We start from the raw sequence: 17,385 nt of genomic DNA on the forward strand, positions 1-17,385 counted from the left end.
CTTAGCATGAAGCCTGTTTCTCTGATGGGAAGATTAGGGGCACGCTGATAGGGAAAAAAAATCAAGAGTTCTATTTTGGACCTGTTATGTTGGAGATGTTATAAAACATTTGAGGTGAAACTTGAAAGTGGAATTGATCTCAACAAGCTGGGAAGGAAAAAGGGGCATTTTGCAAGTAATAGCATAGGGTATGGAAGTACATAGCAGAGGAGGGGGAAATATATAAGTCCACTGTGACTGGAGCACATCTGGGAGGGGAAGAGTAGAAATAAAGGATATTATGGCCAAAAATACAGAGTACTTTCTTTTTGCACTTTGTTCTTTTCCTCATTAGAACCCAGACATTAATATTAATGGAATAAGTAGGAGAAAAAGATTAATCCATCCTATCATTTGATGTGAAGTCAATTCTTTTCTCCAGCTGAAGTATAGAAATATGCCTTTATGGGGATGCTTCTCACAAATAAAACGACAGTCATCAATCGTTAAAACTACTTCATTGGCTCCAGTTACTTTTTTGGTGGTTCTCTGTGCAGTGGCCACTCTCAGGCCAAACCACTTGTGTGGCACCTGTATTGTGGACGAGGATGGCACAGATGGCAGTTTCCCTGTCCTTCAGCTCACTGGTTTTCAGTCCTGTTTGACCCAAAGTCTTCTTTTTTGTAATGAATTTTTGGTGACATCTCTCTTACTACACTGAAATAGTGTTTCATAGTTAATAAAACCGCCTTATATAAGCCACAACAACAACAAAAAAACCAATATAATATTCTTACTCTAATGTAAAGGAGAAAAAAAAGGATAGTGATTTGTAATAAAATAATATGGATACCAATATGTGAATATTGAGCACAGTTACCCAGAAGGCTAATGAAGCATTTAGATGTGACATGATTTTTTTTCTTTTTTTATTAATTTTTAAATAAAAAAAATGACAAGAAACACAAATATTCTTAACATGTGCTCATTCCGTTCTACGTATATAATCAGTAATTCACAATATCATCACATAGTTGCATATTCATCATAATGATCATTTCTTAGAACATTTGCATCAATTCAGAAAAAGAAATAAAAAGACAACAGAAAAATAAAACGAAAACAGAAAAAAAAATTGTACATACCATACCCCTTAGCCCTCCCTTTCATTGATCACTAGCATTTCAAACTAAATTTATTTTAACATTTGTTCCCCCTATTATTTATTTTTATTCCATATGTTCTACTCATCTGTTGACAAGGTAGATAAAAGGAGCATCAGACACTAGGTTTTCACAATCACACAGTCACATTGTGAAAGCTATATCATTATACAATCATCAGTGGCTACTGGAACACAGCTCTACATTTTCAGGCAGTTCGCTCCGGCTTCTCCATTACATCTTGAATAACAAGGTGATATCTACTTAATGCGTTAAGAATAACCTCCAGGATAACCTCTCGACTCTGTTTGGAATCTCTCAGCCATTGACACTTTGTCTCATTTCACTCTTCCCCCTTTTGATCGAGAAGGTTTTCTCAATCCCTTGATGCTGAGTCTCAGCTCGTTCTAGGATTTCTGTCCCATGTTGCCAGGAAGGTGACATGATTTTTAGTCACCAAACAGGTAAAGATCCAAACAAAATAAAGTATAAACATTCCTTGATATACATGGTACCTGCTTTCCTGGAAAGCTCAATGCATTTTAAAGTCATGCAAAAAAGTACTTTGTGTTTATATGTAAAATTAAGTTAGGTTCTGGGCTCAGATGATTATAAATATGTTTTTAACCTGCAAGAATGTCTAGTAGGACACTTGGGGAGTTGAACAGGATTGGGAAAGTTGAACAGGATGGAGTAAATGAAATGTCCCCTCAAATCTCCAAGGTGTCCCCTGTGGTTGGTACCTCCCTTGCTGAGAACCACAGCTCTAGCTGTTTTTAGTGCCATTTGAATACCACCACCCCTTACATCTAGAACACATTTACCCCCAGTCTGTGCCGCAGCTTTCATGTGGACAGGATTGTGTCTGCCTTGCTCCTCTTCTATGCCCAGGGGCTAGCCCAGGTTGTGTCTTTAGTAGACATTTCTTGAAGGAAATGATGGGTGGATGGATGGATGGAATGACAGAGATTCTTATTTGTTATGTTTTGCTAAGCAGCCCTTGAAATAGTCTTTTTTCTCTGTTCTTGGAAAAGCTTTTAAAAATTATCCAGGCAAGAAAAAGTGGAAGTTATTCTCCTCTTAAATAACAGGTGTAGGATGAAAAATGCCTATTTTTGTATAAGCCCCTCTCTGTCGTCACCCTGTAACCTAGAAGTTTTAGGGGATGATTATATTACTGAATCATTATATAGATATTCCTTTTTTTTATTTCTTGTATATTAGAGTAGACAGAGGGAAATGTCAGAAATCTCTGAACTGTAATCCATCTGCCTTGATTTCTGATAATGATTGTATAGCCTTTATCTTGTGCCCTTGGGATTATAAAAACCTTGTTACTTATACCCCCTTTATCTGTTTGTTTTTTTTTAAGCTTGGAGCCTTATAATCACAAAGACAACCCCTGAAATTAATGGAGGAACTTGAATCAACTCAGAACTAACCATTGGCTTATTCTTGTAATGGTTGGCTTGATTTTAGCATAGCTCCATTCCTTTATATTTGTAAATTGTTTCTACTTTTACTTGTTGCTGAAATGGTAGCAACTTCATTTCCCTTTGTAAGAATCCATAAAAATCTTGAACTCCTTTGACTTGGGGAGACAGATTTTTGGGGTGCTAGGCCATCTGATCTCCTGCTTCCTGCTTTGCAATAAGCTCTCTCTCTCTTTGAAACCCCAGTGTCATGGATTGGCTGTTTTGCACATCAGGCAGTGAACACATCACTTTTGTTGGGTACCAATTGCTCTGAACCTTTAGGCTCAGGGATGTAGAAGCATCATTTTCAGTGTTAGTCTACTTTTATTGTACTTGTTTCCCCTTTCTTTCTAGTGTGGGAAGAGTTGGCCTGCTATGAAGAAAACACACGGGATTTTCTTTTCCCTGAGCCCAAGCTGACACCAACACACCCTGGGATGTGTAGGGAGGTGCTCATGAAGACGGCTGTGGGTTTTCCCGTAAGTGATTTGCACCAGCTGGGCTTTTTGGTGGGAGGGAGATCCTAGGGACCTGAACCTTTTACTCCTGGTAGAGCTTGATCTTGGGCAGATCCCTTCATCTTGGTTAGTACTCCTATTTTTCTGTTTAATAACCCTGTTTAGATAACCACTCGTTGCCATATTCAAAGTCACATAGCTATAAAAAGGTTGCTTTTGTTCACTTCCTCTTAATGCAGAGTGACAGAAATATTTGGTATTGTTACCGGACAAAGGTGGTAGATTGTCTACTTAATCATTCAAATAACCAATTCCAGAGCTTCTAATTTTAAAACTGCAAACAGCAAACATTCATTAAAGGTTGTCCTAATCAAAACTCTCCTGACAATAACATTAAGCCCCTATTATTTTTGTGATTTGGTGAACAGGATTGAAACTAGTTTGTTTCCTCTCAGTTACTCTATGTGTCACATATCCATGATGCACACGAGATACTCCCTTTTATTAATTTGCGTTATTGACATATTGCTCTTCAGATGCTAAAAAGGGGATAAAAACTGATGAGAACCAGGTGGAGGATACTCCATTATGTTAACTTTGGTTTGTATTAGTTTTCTGTTAAATAAAAGCCATTTACCAACATTGGGCTAGTACTCAAAAAAGTATCAAGTCAAGGAGAAATGTACTTTCTCATATTTTTAAGTGTTACCTGTTTAACACTGGGCATAAAGAGGAAGAAGAATTTATGTTTATAAATACAGGTAATCAGAGAAAGTGAAGCTGTGCAACTCTGGGAGTTCTAGGAGAAATTAAAACCTCACCCAAGGGCTGGTGCCATGAGGGTTCTTGATTTAGTCTCAGAAAAGAATTCAAACACTAGTCAGCATGTACAACCAAGTAGTTTAATTAGCTCGATACCGGATAGCCCTGGGAATTCTCAGTTGGATGCTGGAGAGCCCCTGGAGTTCTAGGTTAGATGCCATAGAGCTCTGGGAATTCTCTGTTGGATGCTAGGGAGCCATGGGAATTTTCAGAGAACTTTAGACCCTGACCAGAAGCTGATGCTGTGAAGGTTCTTAACTCAGCCACAGGAAAGTCAGCTGCAGAACTAGTCAGTGTGGACAGCCAAAGAATCCAAAGACTAGCCAGTATATGCAGCTTAAAGCTTTTTTTTTTTTAATCTTTGTAACTTACAAGAGTTTTATTCATGTTGGTAGGATATTCTTATTGGATATTAAATTCCAAACTCATGGAAGGTATTCTCTTTTTTTAACACTTTTTTTATTGTGAATATAATGTATGTATGTATATATATATTTTATATATATAAGCATTTATATATACATTATATATATATTGCTACATATATATATAAAAGCAATAAATTTCAAAGTGCATTGTAACAAGTAGTTATAGAACAGTTTGGTTATGGGTTACAGTTCTACAACTTTAGGTTTTTGCTTCTAGCTGCCCCAGGACACTGGAGACTGAAAGAAATATCAATATAATTATTCAGCAGTCATACTCATTTGTTAAATCTTATCTTCTCTGTGTATAACTACCCCTTCTCCTTTCATCTTTCTCCCACTCTTTAGGGGTATTTGGGCTATGCCCATTCTAACTTTTTCATGTTGGGAAGGGCTGTCAATAATATAGGATAGGGGGATGAAACTAGTTGATGTTCTTGGTGAGGCTTTCAAGACTTATCTGGGCTAGGAGCCCATCTGGAGATTGTAGGTTTCTGGAAAGTAATCTTAGTGGGTAGAACTTTTGTAGAACCTGAGATAATACCCTAGGTGTTCCTTAGGGTTGACAGGAATGGTTTTGGTTGGGGTTTGGCAAACCCTGGTAATTAGCAGTATCTAAATGAAGCTAGTGTTAGAGTAGCCTCCATAATAGACTCTTGACTCTGTTTTAACTCTCTGAGCCACTGATACCTTATTATGTTACATTTCTTTACCCCCTTTGGTCAGGAAGGCATTGTTGATCCCACAGTGCCAGGGCCAGGCTCATCACTGGGAGTCACAAGTCTCCACTTTGCCAGGGAGACTTTCACACCTGGATGTCATATCTCATGTAGTGGGGTAGATAATGATTTTACTTGCAGAGTTGGGCTTAGCGAGAGAGAGGTCAGATCTGAGCAACAAAAGAGGTCCTCTGGAAATAACTTTTAGGCTTTTCTATACACATCTCAAAACTTTGATGTGTAGTGAAGGTGCATGCTCGAAGGTGAGTGCAGGCATTCTCTAAAGGAGGAGGAGCAGTTTGAGGTCAGGATCCTTACATTATAAGGATTTGGAGGGGCCCTCTCCCCTCTGGCTGTGCTAAGGAGGAATTGATGAGTTGCACTTCGCATTTTTAGATTCCAGCCTGAGTGAAGGCAAGGTGGGTTTGAGGGCTAGGTGTGCATAGGCCAATGGGAATTTTTTGTCATACATCTTAGGGTCACTTTTCCCTCTATCCTTCCCCTATCTAACCTGACTCCATAGACCTTTCAAATTCATGAAAAGATCCCATTATTTTCCATGCATTAAAGATAAAGTATTAATTCTTACAAGTTAATCAAACTGTATTTTAAACAGTCAGTTAATAGGTAGAGGAAGTCAACATTTCTCAAGTGAACTATAAAGCAAAATAAAACCAGTTGCTGAAGTTTTGATAATAGCTGACATTTGTTGATTGCTCTGTAGGAGCCAGGCTCTGAGCTGAGCCCCTTGCATGGATGATCTCCTGTCTTCCCTCATCCAGGGAAGTGGCTGCTGTTCTTTTTCCATTTTATGTGTGGAAAAGCAGAGCTGGGGATTGACAGGGAAGGGATTCTTCTGCTGGCTTGTCAGACTTCAGGGTCTGTAAACCAGTCCTTAAACAATGCTCATTCTCTTATATTTATTTCTCTTCATCAGTATTGTAGGCAATGAGAATGAATTATGTGTACAGGTCAGGCAAATTATTTCATTTATTTCCTCTTACTTCATCAAATTGTTAATAATTAGATTTATTTCCCTCCTCTAAAATGTGACTTTTTAAAAAATATTTCCATGTTTTGTTGTTTTATTTCACTTGATACCTTAACAGCTTTTTTTTTTCCTGCTTAGGTCAAGAATTTTCCTTTTCTGGGATAAAATGTTTTCTTGTTAGGTGAACACTGAATTTATAAAGTGAATGTTTTAAATGATTACCTCTGAGTAAAAAATTTAATGCTTTTCTTTAGTATAATAATTCTAGAAAAATCCTGGTGTTAAATTCTTTTTAATGATCTAACTGTTATCACTGTCATATCATTGTTAAGGAGACTACTGCGCAAGATAGTGTCTAAATTTCAACTCTAAACTTTTATGCTGTGCTAAAACTGGGACTGCTGTGAGAAAGAAGACACAGCCCTTGTTATTGTCTGTAAGTCGCTGCCAGGAGTGCAGGTCAAACAAGGCCAATAATGTGTTTCAGGTGTGGTTTTCTTCCTGGCAGGAGACGCCTTCTTCCTCTCCAGGCAAATGGATTAGGAGTCTGAAGACCCATTAGGCTTCTGGGTGTGTAGTGGTTAAGTGTGAAGTCACCCTGTTGGGGTTCAGTCCCAGTTTTGTCACTCAATAACAGTGTCACCTTGGGTAAGTTACTTAATTTCTGTGTGCCTCAGTTTCCTTATCTGTAAAATGGGACTGATAATAGTATTTCCCTTACTGGGGTATTTTGAGGGCTAAATGAGATAATATATGTATAGCATTCAGCATAACATCCAGCATATAGTTAAGTGCACAATAAATGTAAGCTGTTATCTATTGTGCTGTCATTCAAGGGTTAATCATCTCTCTATTTGGCAATGAGACTACACAAGGCTGTGGCTCAGGAGATGACTTGTTTAGGCTCAAGCTGCTGGACCATAGATATACAGGGAGCCAAATACATTTCTCTCTCACCCAGGCCCAGGACTTGGCAGACATACATGTGAGGGTCTTGTGATTCCACCAGCAGCGCAGTAAACCCTGGAACTTCCCTCTCTTTCTTCTTCACATGGGCAGTCTTGATAACAGGAAATGAGGCTGTGCTACTGATTTCTTTGTACATTCTTTTTTAGGTGCACCCCTGGATTATTTGACTCTGTTCAGCAGTTGGGCCCTTTGTGTTTATAAGCTCAGAAATCTGTTCTGGAGTCACCAGTCCAGGTCTAGAACTGTTGGGGTGTACTCTGCATTCTAGCGGCAAAGCAGGAGTTGAGGGTGTAGGTTATGCCTGTGAGGACTTGTTGCATAGACAATGTACAGGCAAGTGCGCAGCCAGCTGATTAGTTGATCGATGAGGCCCTAAAGGCTGCCTAGGGTAATGGAAAGAAGATGGGCTCTACCCTCAGACGGGATTTCAAATCCTGGCTCTACCAATCACCAGCTGTGTGACCTTGTACAATCTACTTATTGAACCTCTCATAGCCTGTTCTCTCATCTGTAAAATGGGTTAAAACTGTCTACTATGCTGGTTATATGAAGACAAAACAAAATCATGCATGTGAAAGCTCCTACAGTACCTGGCAGATGTAGTAAGCATGCAGTACCTGTCAGCTTCTTTTATCTCAAAGTTTGCTCATGCAAACCCTTTGTGGAGCTACCTGGAGCATATTACATCAGATATTCATTAATATGAAATATTAGAAACTGGAGAAATCACTATGAGTTGTCCGGAGGAATTAGGATGAAGCCAGACTTTAGGAGTTAAGGGTAGAGCTTGAATGAGAAAGTAGGAAAGGGAAGTTACTCCCCAGGACAAGGGAGCTTGGTTTTCCTTGGACAAGGAGGGCGGAGTGGGTGAGGTGCCTGCCCAGAGGGGAACAGGTGAGTCCTTGAGGTCAAATGGGGGCAGTGTAACTCAATCCCATCCACGTGCCTGTCCCTGTTTTGCCATTTACAAGATGTGACCTTAGAAAAATTTCCTAATAACAGCCTTAATTTTAAAAAAATAATAATTTTATTAAAAAATTATCATACAGAAAATTGACATTTTTTTAGTTCAATGAATTTTAACATATGTACAGATTTCTGAAACCACCACAACATTGCGATGCTGACCCCCACAGTCTCCCTCATTCTCTACCTTTACAGGTATGCCCTCCTCCCTCCCACTAACCACTAATCCATTCTCCATTATTATAGTTTAGTCTCTTTGAGAATGTCATATTAATGGAATCATGCAGTATGTAACCTTTGGAGACTGGTTTTTGTCACTCAGCACAATGCCTTTGAGATTCATCCAAGTAATCATGTGTATGTGTTATCAGTAATTTGTTTCTTTTTACTGCCCGGTAGATCCATTATAGCGCTGTCACAGTTTATCTATTTATCTCTTCCATTGAAAAACATTTGGGTTGCTTCCAGCTTTTGTCCATTTCTCAGCTTTATCACCTGTAAAGTGGTATGATGGAATAATCATACCTACTTCATAGAATAATGTGAATTAAATGTTTTTTTATAGGACATAGCTGTGTCTGGGAGTCTAGCTGAACGTTGGTTAGTTGCTATTTTGTTTTGGGACTTAAGCATTGGAAACAAATATTTTGTTTGTAGCAGATCACCAACTAAGATGAAAGTTATGCTTCAGTAAGATTATTTGGCAGCAATCAGAATCAGAATGAGCAGGGATGAACAGTGGAGGTTATTATAATAATTCTGGCATTGGGTAAGAATTTTGATGAAGGTAGGAGCAATATAAGCAATAGGTTTGGGATAGATAAAAATGAGGTATCATGCAGGAAGAATCAACAGAACTTGGTGACAGGATCTGATTAGTAATGAAGAAGGTATCTTAGAAAACTCTTAAGGCTTGAGCCTGGGAGACTAAAGAATGATGGTGTCAATGGTGGAAACAGGGACAACACAAGAAGACTACCATGGAGAGGTGACAATTCTGACTTTAGCCACAATGACACTAAGTGGATGGAAGACAATGGTGTGTAAATGTCCCTTAGGCAGGTGGAACTATGGGGCCAGAGAATGAATCTTGGTAAACATCTGTCTGGGAAAGAGAGGTGAAGCCATGAAAGTTGAGAGAGTGTGTAGAGAACCAAGGAATGAACCAGGGAAAATGCCCACAACTGGGGGATGGCTGGGTAGGAAGGCCATGTCTTGGAGGCTGTGTAACTGCAGCCAATCAGGAGGAAGGGAATGAAGTTGGCAAAGGGATGGGGAAGTTTCCAGAAGGCACGAAAGGTCCACAGCATCAAATGTTGCAGCAAAGTCATAGAAAATGAAGACTGAGTAGAAACCACCGGATTGTCTATTGGCAGACAGTGGGTAACCTGAAGAGCAAAATTTCAGCAAAATGGGAGGGACAGAAGGCAACTGCTATGGTGGCAGGCTAGTTAATAGCAAGGAAATGGAACCATTTGCTTGCTTTCTCGGAAGTTTGATAGTAAAAGCAAAGAGAAGATAGAGAATAGCAATCCAAGGGAGGAAGAGGACGAAATGAACACTTTTTAAGGATAAGATATCTGGGCATGCCTGGGGTCAGAGAATTAAGCAGTAGGAAAGAGAGGCTGCCAATATGAAGGAGGAGAGGTAAAAACAGTGGTTAGGTACAAGGAAAGCATAAAGGAAACTTCTAAGAAGGAAGGGTTAAAAGATTGTTCCTTATTTTGAGGCATTGATTGTAACCATGTCAAGAATGTTTGTATGTCAAGAATGTTCGTATGTTTGTTTGTTGTTCATTAAAAAAATGGTTCCTACAGCATATATGCACATTGTACTGAACTTTACATTTTTTACTTAATGTAGCTTAGAGATATTACTATGTCAATACATTCTCATAAGTGCCTGCACGGTATTTCTTTGTGTGGGATCTCATAATTTATTTAATCAGTCTTCTGTGGATATTTTCCTTATTTCCAATTTTTTTATATTATGAATAAAGCTGTAGTTAATAACTTATTAAATATGCCATTTAGTGTATGTTTACCTATGGAATAAATTCCTAGAAGTGAGCATTTCTGGGGCTAAGGGTGTATGCATTTCAAAATGTGTTAGATTGCTCTCCAGAGAAGATATACCATTTTACCCCCTACCAGTAATGTGCAGGTACTTCTCATTCCCTTTGAATTAGTGCATTATAAAATATTTAATGCTTATGAATTGGTGTGGTGAAAAATGATGCAGTCTTAATTTATATGGAATCAATGAAAATTGGAATTGATTCGCATTTTCTTATTTTATATTAGTGTGGGGCATATATTTAAGACCTATTTATATCCCATTTCCTGATAAAAAACTTTCACTAACTTTTATTGGCTGTTTTTCTTATCAATTTGAAGAAGCTTTTTAGATAGGGGGAAAGTTAGCTTTTTGTTTTTGTTTTGTTTTTTTGCATGGCAGACATCGGCAATCAAACCCGGGTTTCCGGCATGGCAGGCAAGAACTCTGCCTGCTGAGCCACCATGGCCCGCCTGACAAGCTTTTTGTTTTATGACTTACAAATATGTTTCCCACTTTGTCATTTACTTTTTGACTTTGTGATGTTTTAGGCTGTGCATATTTTTAAATTGTCGTGTTTTTATGTTAATCAACATTTTCTATGACTTTTATATCATACTTCTTCACTCTAAGATTATAAAAATGTTTCAGTAATTTTTCTAGTATTTTTGTTATTTCATTTTTTAAATGATAGATCTTCAGTCCACTTGCAAAGTAAAAGGCATAGAGTCACTCTGTTTTTTCCAGATAGCTACTTAGTAGTTGTCTCAACACCAGTTACTGAATTACTCATCTTTTCCTACTGATTTAAAAATGCGCTCATCACATACTAAATCCCCATGTGTACTGGGGTATATGACTGTTCTATTGCATTAATTCATGTACTAGAACCACACTGTTTTAATTATTGAACTTTACAAAGGGCTTTCTATGTGGTAGGCTTACCTTCCCCCCCCCCCACCATTTCTTCTTTTATCAAACATTTCCTGCTCCTTTAGCTTTTTTTTTCCCTATGAACTTTAGAATCAGTTCATCTAAACCCTTCTTCCCATTCCTAGAAAACACTCCCATTATTATTGCATTAAATTTGTACATCAACCTTAGGAGAATTGACCTCTGTAATGTTAACAATTCTTAACAAAAAAACATGGTATGCTTTTCCATTTGTTCACATTTTCTTATGCATCTCACAGGAGCATTTTAAAGTTGTATTCATATAGCTCTTTAACAATTCTTGTTATATTCAGTCCTATGTGTATTTTATTTTTTGTTGCTTTTGGAAATAAGTTCTTTTCTTCCACTGTATGTTATTGTTGTTTGTTTATATTAAGATTTTGATTTTTTGTTTTAGAAATAGTAGAATTATTTATTTATGTTTTCTTTTCTTTTTAAAAAAATTTTATTTATTAAACATACCAACATACAAACACAAACATTCTTACCGTATGATCATTCCATTCTTGATATATAATCAATAGCTGACAATATCATAAGATTTTGATTTTTGTGTATTACTTTCCTAATCAGCTACTATTCCCAATTCTCTTGTTGTGTGTAATGTTTTTGATTGATTTTCTTGTTTTCAGTCCCTACGTTGCTCTTCTCAAGTGTTCTTTTTTAGGGAGAGTGTTCAGTTAACTTAGCATGAGTTCCATGTCTACCCCCTGGCCAGGCACAGGCAGGACACATTTCCAGTAAGGCTCCATTCAGTGGGAGAGTAGTTGTGGACGGGAGTCTTGCGAAGACAGATGTCCACTGCTGAAGCATGTGAAATAGGTTAGGTTGGGATTCTTTGCAGAAAGCAATGAGTAGTAAATAGAACATTCTGAAAGTGGGCTTTGACCAGAGGCCACATATAGAGCTATCCCCTAGGCTCAAATAGAAAAGAACGCTTATTCCGCAAAGTTCTAAGCAGTGTAAAAGGAAGTGATTACAGGAGCTCTTGCATTAAATTACTTTCCGTTTTATATCTGTCAAAAGTTAGATGACTATAGCATGAAATTGTCAGTGAGAATCTTGTCTACAATCTACCAGGGCATTTCCTCATTCTCTGAGTACTTCACTGATACTTACTATGTAAGCATTGTCCAGCCAGGGTGGGAAAACAGGAGCCAGGAAGCAGAGGAATGTCTCGGCACCTATGGCTGCATAATAACCACCCCCAAACTCAGTGGCTTAAAACAATGCTCATTTATTCTTGGCCACAGAGTGTGGCCTGGCTGGGGATCCACTGAGCAAGGCCGAGCTTGGCTGGGTAGCTCTTCACCAGACTGCATGGTCCTTGGATGGGCTTGCTGCCCTGAGCAGGTTGGGCTTAGGGCTGCCCCATGTGTATTCATCCTGGTCCCAGACTGAAGGGACAGTAGCTGCTGGGAGAAGCTCTTCTCAGAGCAATGACAGGTATTCAAGAGTACAAGCCCAACCGCACAAGCCCGTTTCAAGCCTCTGTGTGTATCATATCTGCCAAGAGATGGGTTAAAATACCAGTTGTGCCATTACTAGCTGGATAAGTTACTTGAACTCTCTGTGCTTTCCTTTTCTCATCTACAAAACTGGATAATATTAGTACCAACCTCATGAGGTGGTGAGAGTTGGATGAGTTAATGTATACAAAGTACTTGGGACAGGGTACATTGTACATAGTACATAAATGCTATTAATATCCTTATTGAGTATATATTTTAGATAATGCATCTGAATCATGCCAGCTGCACAAAAGAGTGATTAGCTTCTTGTATTATGTCAAAGGGTAGAGAATCCATTTCTAGTCATTTTACTTGCTTCTTATGCTGTTTTATTTTTTAGGGCATTGCTCCGAAAATAGAATTTTCTACAAGGACAGCCATCAGAGAACGTTTATTTCTGCATAGAAACAGATTTCATGTAAGTATAATTGAGAAGCCAGTGATAGAAATGACAGGAATTTTATCTACAAATTTAAAGAGTTTTAGCTCAAACTTAGTTTACCGAGTTTATATGAAACTGGACACAGAAACCTGGAGACTTTTTGCAAGATTTAAATTTCTGTATTCAAGCTTTTTGCTCACCCTGACCATCACATTAGAGTCTATTGTTTGGCATGTATTCAGCATGCTGCGGTGGGTGAGGCAGGGTGTTCCAGAAGCAAAAATGACAAGTTTGGCCCAAGGCTGGCTACCTTTTTGGTTGTTGTTGTTCCATGACTTCTGTTGCTCGTATGACCAGTCATGTTTCCTTCTTTGTTTTGCCGAGGCTGAAGCTCAGGGTGGAATCTGTGGTCCATCTTTGGTAACAGTGAAGGTCTTAGGCCATCCAGGTGGGCTTTTTCCATTGTGCTACCTTGTTCAACTCTGATTTCCCCTTCACCCTGATTTCTTTCACCTTTATGGTACATAATTTCATAGCCATTTTAAGTCCTTTCTAGAACAAGGTAGAAGATGAATGAATGAATGAATGAAATTTGTGAAACTTCTTCAAATACTTTTGAAACAAGGTAGATGAAAATTAATAATTGAAAAAAAATGCTTTCTCAAATCATGTCTGAAGTCCTAGAAAATACCATGAGAATAAGGGCTCTGGGTTAAGGACCAAGTGAGAAAGCATCATTAATCTGTGGAAATCCATCAATCCTCTGGACATAATAACTCATATCACAGGAAACTGATTTCTAATTTTAAGGAGCCATTGACTGCATTTTAATTTCTCCTTATTACTCTTCTGTTTTCTCCAGTCTTTCTGATTTGTGTGCATGGCTATTTTTCAGTCTTTCTCTTCCATTCCACCACTTTAATCTTGTTTTAGATTTCTACTGCATGTCTTCCTTTAAGTGTCAACTTACTAAAATAATAACTTTGTTTTTTCTTATGACAAAAGTATCACATTCATTTTAGATAATTAGAAAATACGTGTAAGAAAAAATAAAAATTACCAGTAATTCTTACCATCTAGGATGAACATAACTAATTTTTTGGAGTATGTCATTACCTACATCCACACATACACTTATTTTAAAATATTAGGGTCATACTATACTTATTATTTTTATACCCTTTTATTCACTCAGTAATTCATGATCATTTTCTTAGGTCCAGAAATATTCTTATATGAGACAGTTTTTCATGGTTTCATAGTATTCCATTTGGTGAACTACCATAATTTGGCAATCATTTTCTTTTTGGGGGGCATTTAAATGATATATCAGTTAGTCAGGAAAACAGACCACACTGGAACTACTTAGTGTAAAAAATGGTCACATGGGGTTGGAGGGCTTAAATGCAAAAGAACATTGAAGTAACTTCCATCCCTGTGGCTGAGTTAACAAAGGAAAGGAGTTGAGGTAATCAAGAATGCAGAAGCTTGACGGAGAAACCCTGTAGAAATGGGACCCAGACCTCTGGAGAGTGGATGCTTCCTGGGTGGTACTATATCTCAGGAATTAAGAGGAGAGACTGCAGAACTGGGACTCAGTCCTGTAAGGAAGGAAAATGTCTGTTTGTGATACTTCATTTGCTTAGAGAAGGGATCCTGTGGGGCTAGACTCAGATCTCTGAAGAGCGGTTTCTGGCTGGCTGGTGCTGATATTGATGAGGGGTAGTGATGAAGCTAGTTCTGGCAATATGGAAGAAAAATCCCTATCAATGAACTGTTTGCTGCTGCCAAGGTGAAGAACGGTTGCTGGGGTGATGCTGACAGGAATAGAATGTAAAACTGAAAGGAGCCAGTCTCCTTTTCTTCCTCCAGCCTTCTGATCTCCTGCTAGTGCCCTCTTGTGGCAGAGACTAAGAGGGGAAAAGCTGGGAAAACAGAAATAGGGTTTGCAAAGCCCCAGACCCAGATTTATAATGCTGAATATGAAAGGCTGGGTTTGGAGCTGAGAAGCTGGTTGCTTACTTACCAATACAGTTGGTTTCAAAATTTCAACTATTATAATCGTATTTGTAGTTCTATACATGACCGTAATTATTTTCTTATAGTAAGTTCTTTGAAGTAAAATTGCTGGACTGGAGCAAAAATCAAATTCTTCCCTCCCTCCCTCTCTCCCTTCTTTCTTCTCCTTCCCCTCCCTCTCTTCCTTTCCCCCCATCTCCTTCCATCCCTTCCTTCCTTTCTGTCTATGACTTGAGGAGAAGTGGGGAAGAAGTCTGACGCTTTGTAACTTTCCCCTAATGCAAACAAATGTCACTGTTATTAGTTGAAATATTTATTATTCTAGCAAGTTATACATGCAAGTGAAGAAAATTGAGTAGAGAAATGCTCTTTCTTAAGCTTGTTTTTAAAATAATTTCTGGGAAATTCAACTTCTTACTTAGTTAAAATTTTCTCCTTTTTTAAAATTTCCTTTTCAAAATAGTTTTGTTGTTGTTTTGTTTCAGGAAGAAAAACTTAAGTCACAACGGGCTTTATCTACAACTTACGGGCCAATAATCCCCATAAATAATATAAAAATGAAGCCGAAGGAGAATAAACTTGACAGACTGCCCAAAGGCCTGCAGTCTCGGGCACCTTCTCCACATCCCACCAGGGGTGTCTTCCAGGATCAGCCAACCCGCTTGAACTTTGGAAATAATTTCAAAATCTCCAGAGAAATCAAACCTCCATTTGTAGTTCGACACGTGAGCCAAAAATTATTTTTCAAAGTCTTTTAGAATGGTGAGGGTATAGATGAAGGTGGAGTAAAGGAAGGTTGAATCATAAAAAAAAAAGGGATAGTATTAAGTAGAAAATTCAAATTGAATAACACTTGCAAAGCCACAGTGCAGACATCTGGATGCTTGGCACTGTGTTGGCTAAACATCTGGATGACTGACTGAAATGTTCACTTCACACCTAGATGTTACAGCTTCTCTGAGACAAACTTAAATCATTAAGTCATGCCAATCCCTAAATTAGAGTTTAGTAAAAGCAACCACTTCTTCATTTAGAATAAGTTCCTATAATAGGTAACATTATCTTATTTCCTTCAATGTGGTAATGTCAGAAATATTTGCCCTTGTTCTAGTTTGCTAGCTGCCAGAATGCAATATATTAGAAATGGAATGGCTTTTCAAAAGGGGAATTTAATAAGTTGCTCGTTTACAGTTCTAAGGCTGAGAAAACGTCCCAATTAAAACAAGTCTATAGAAATGTCTAATCAAAGGCATCCAGGGAAAGATACCTTGGTTCAAGAAGGCCGATGAAGTTCAGGGTTTCTCTCTCAAGTGAGAAGGCACATGGCAAACACAGTCAGGGCTTCTCTCTCGGCTGGACAGGCACATGGCGAATACGGTGTCATCTGCTAGCTTGGTCTCCTGGCTTCCTGTTTCATGAAGCTCCCCGGGAGGCGTTTTCCTTCTTCATCTCCAAAGGTCGCTGGCTGGTGGACCCTCTGCTTCATGGTGCTGCAGCATTCTCTGCTCTCTCTGAGTCTCTCTCATTCTCTTTTTATAGGACTTCAGAAACTAATCAAGACCCACTCAAATGGGTGGAGACATGTCATCCCCTAATCCAGTTTAACAACCATTCTTAACTAAATCACATCAACCAGGGAGATGATCTCATTACAGTTTCAAATATACAGTATTGAATAGGGATTATTCTACCTTTATGAAATGGGACTTATATTAAAACATGGCTTTTCTTAGGGGACATGCTTCCTTTCAAACCAGCACAGCCCTTAACACTTTCATTTAATGACTGTTGCTGACACTAGAGGGCAAGGAATGTTTTCTTTTCACTGTGAATTGACCATATCCATTGTGCTGTCATCTGTAAAGCCAACATAAAAAGTTCTTCCATCAGGCAGTGGTTCTCTACCACCCTATTCTTCTCCACATACCTTGAAGAGTTCCTCATATACCTGACTATATCCCAGATGCCCAGGAAAAATTTTAGTACGAATTTTGTGGTTGTAATGTCTACTGAGGAAATAAAAGAAGACAAGAATAAGATATATTCTTGGATAGGAGAAGTCAGTATTAGAAAAATATCAATTATCTCTAAATTAGTTTAGGAATTAAAAAAAAATCCCAATACAGATCCAAAGGATATATTAGTTTTAGAACATTAAAAACGGTTATGTTCACTTTAACTTCCAGTTATGGGTGGCATGAAGAGATTTGTGATTCTTCTTAGCAAAAATAGAACAAAACTATTCACAGTTATCAAAGACAACCATTTCTGGATGCTGGGAAACAAAGGCAAATAAAAATTGAGAAACATTTGTTCTTGAAAAGCATAAGATCTTAGGGTAAGAACCCCAGGATTCTATGTCCTTCTTGCTAAGCAAGAGGTAAATCTTAATTATCCATATCAAAAATTACATTAAATGTGAATGTACCAAACTTTCAATATCAGAGATCAACAGACTGGGGGAAAAAAGATCCAGTTATATGTTACCTACCAAAGA

At 38.2% G+C, this 17,385-nt stretch overlaps 1 protein-coding gene across 6 annotated transcripts in view; it reads left to right on the forward strand.

Moving 5' to 3' along the window:
- Nucleotides 1-17,385, forward strand: part of SPATA6L (spermatogenesis associated 6 like) — a 100,966-nt gene that overhangs the window by 26,689 nt on the left and 56,892 nt on the right. For all 6 annotated transcript variants that reach the window (XR_013170465.1, XR_013170466.1, XM_077148277.1 and 3 more), the window contains 3 exons: nucleotides 2,972-3,096; nucleotides 12,828-12,905; nucleotides 15,374-15,613. Coding sequence is in view for 4 of the 6 variants with exons in the window: in XM_077148277.1 (XP_077004392.1) it covers nucleotides 2,972-3,096; nucleotides 12,828-12,905; nucleotides 15,374-15,613 (443 nt within the window). In the remaining 2 variants the exon portion in view is untranslated. The remainder of the gene's footprint in view (nucleotides 1-2,971; nucleotides 3,097-12,827; nucleotides 12,906-15,373; nucleotides 15,614-17,385) is intronic.

The sequence above is a fragment of the Tamandua tetradactyla genome, chromosome 2 (genome assembly GCF_023851605.1).
Source record: "Tamandua tetradactyla isolate mTamTet1 chromosome 2, mTamTet1.pri, whole genome shotgun sequence".
Classification (NCBI taxonomy): Eukaryota; Metazoa; Chordata; class Mammalia; order Pilosa; family Myrmecophagidae; genus Tamandua; species Tamandua tetradactyla.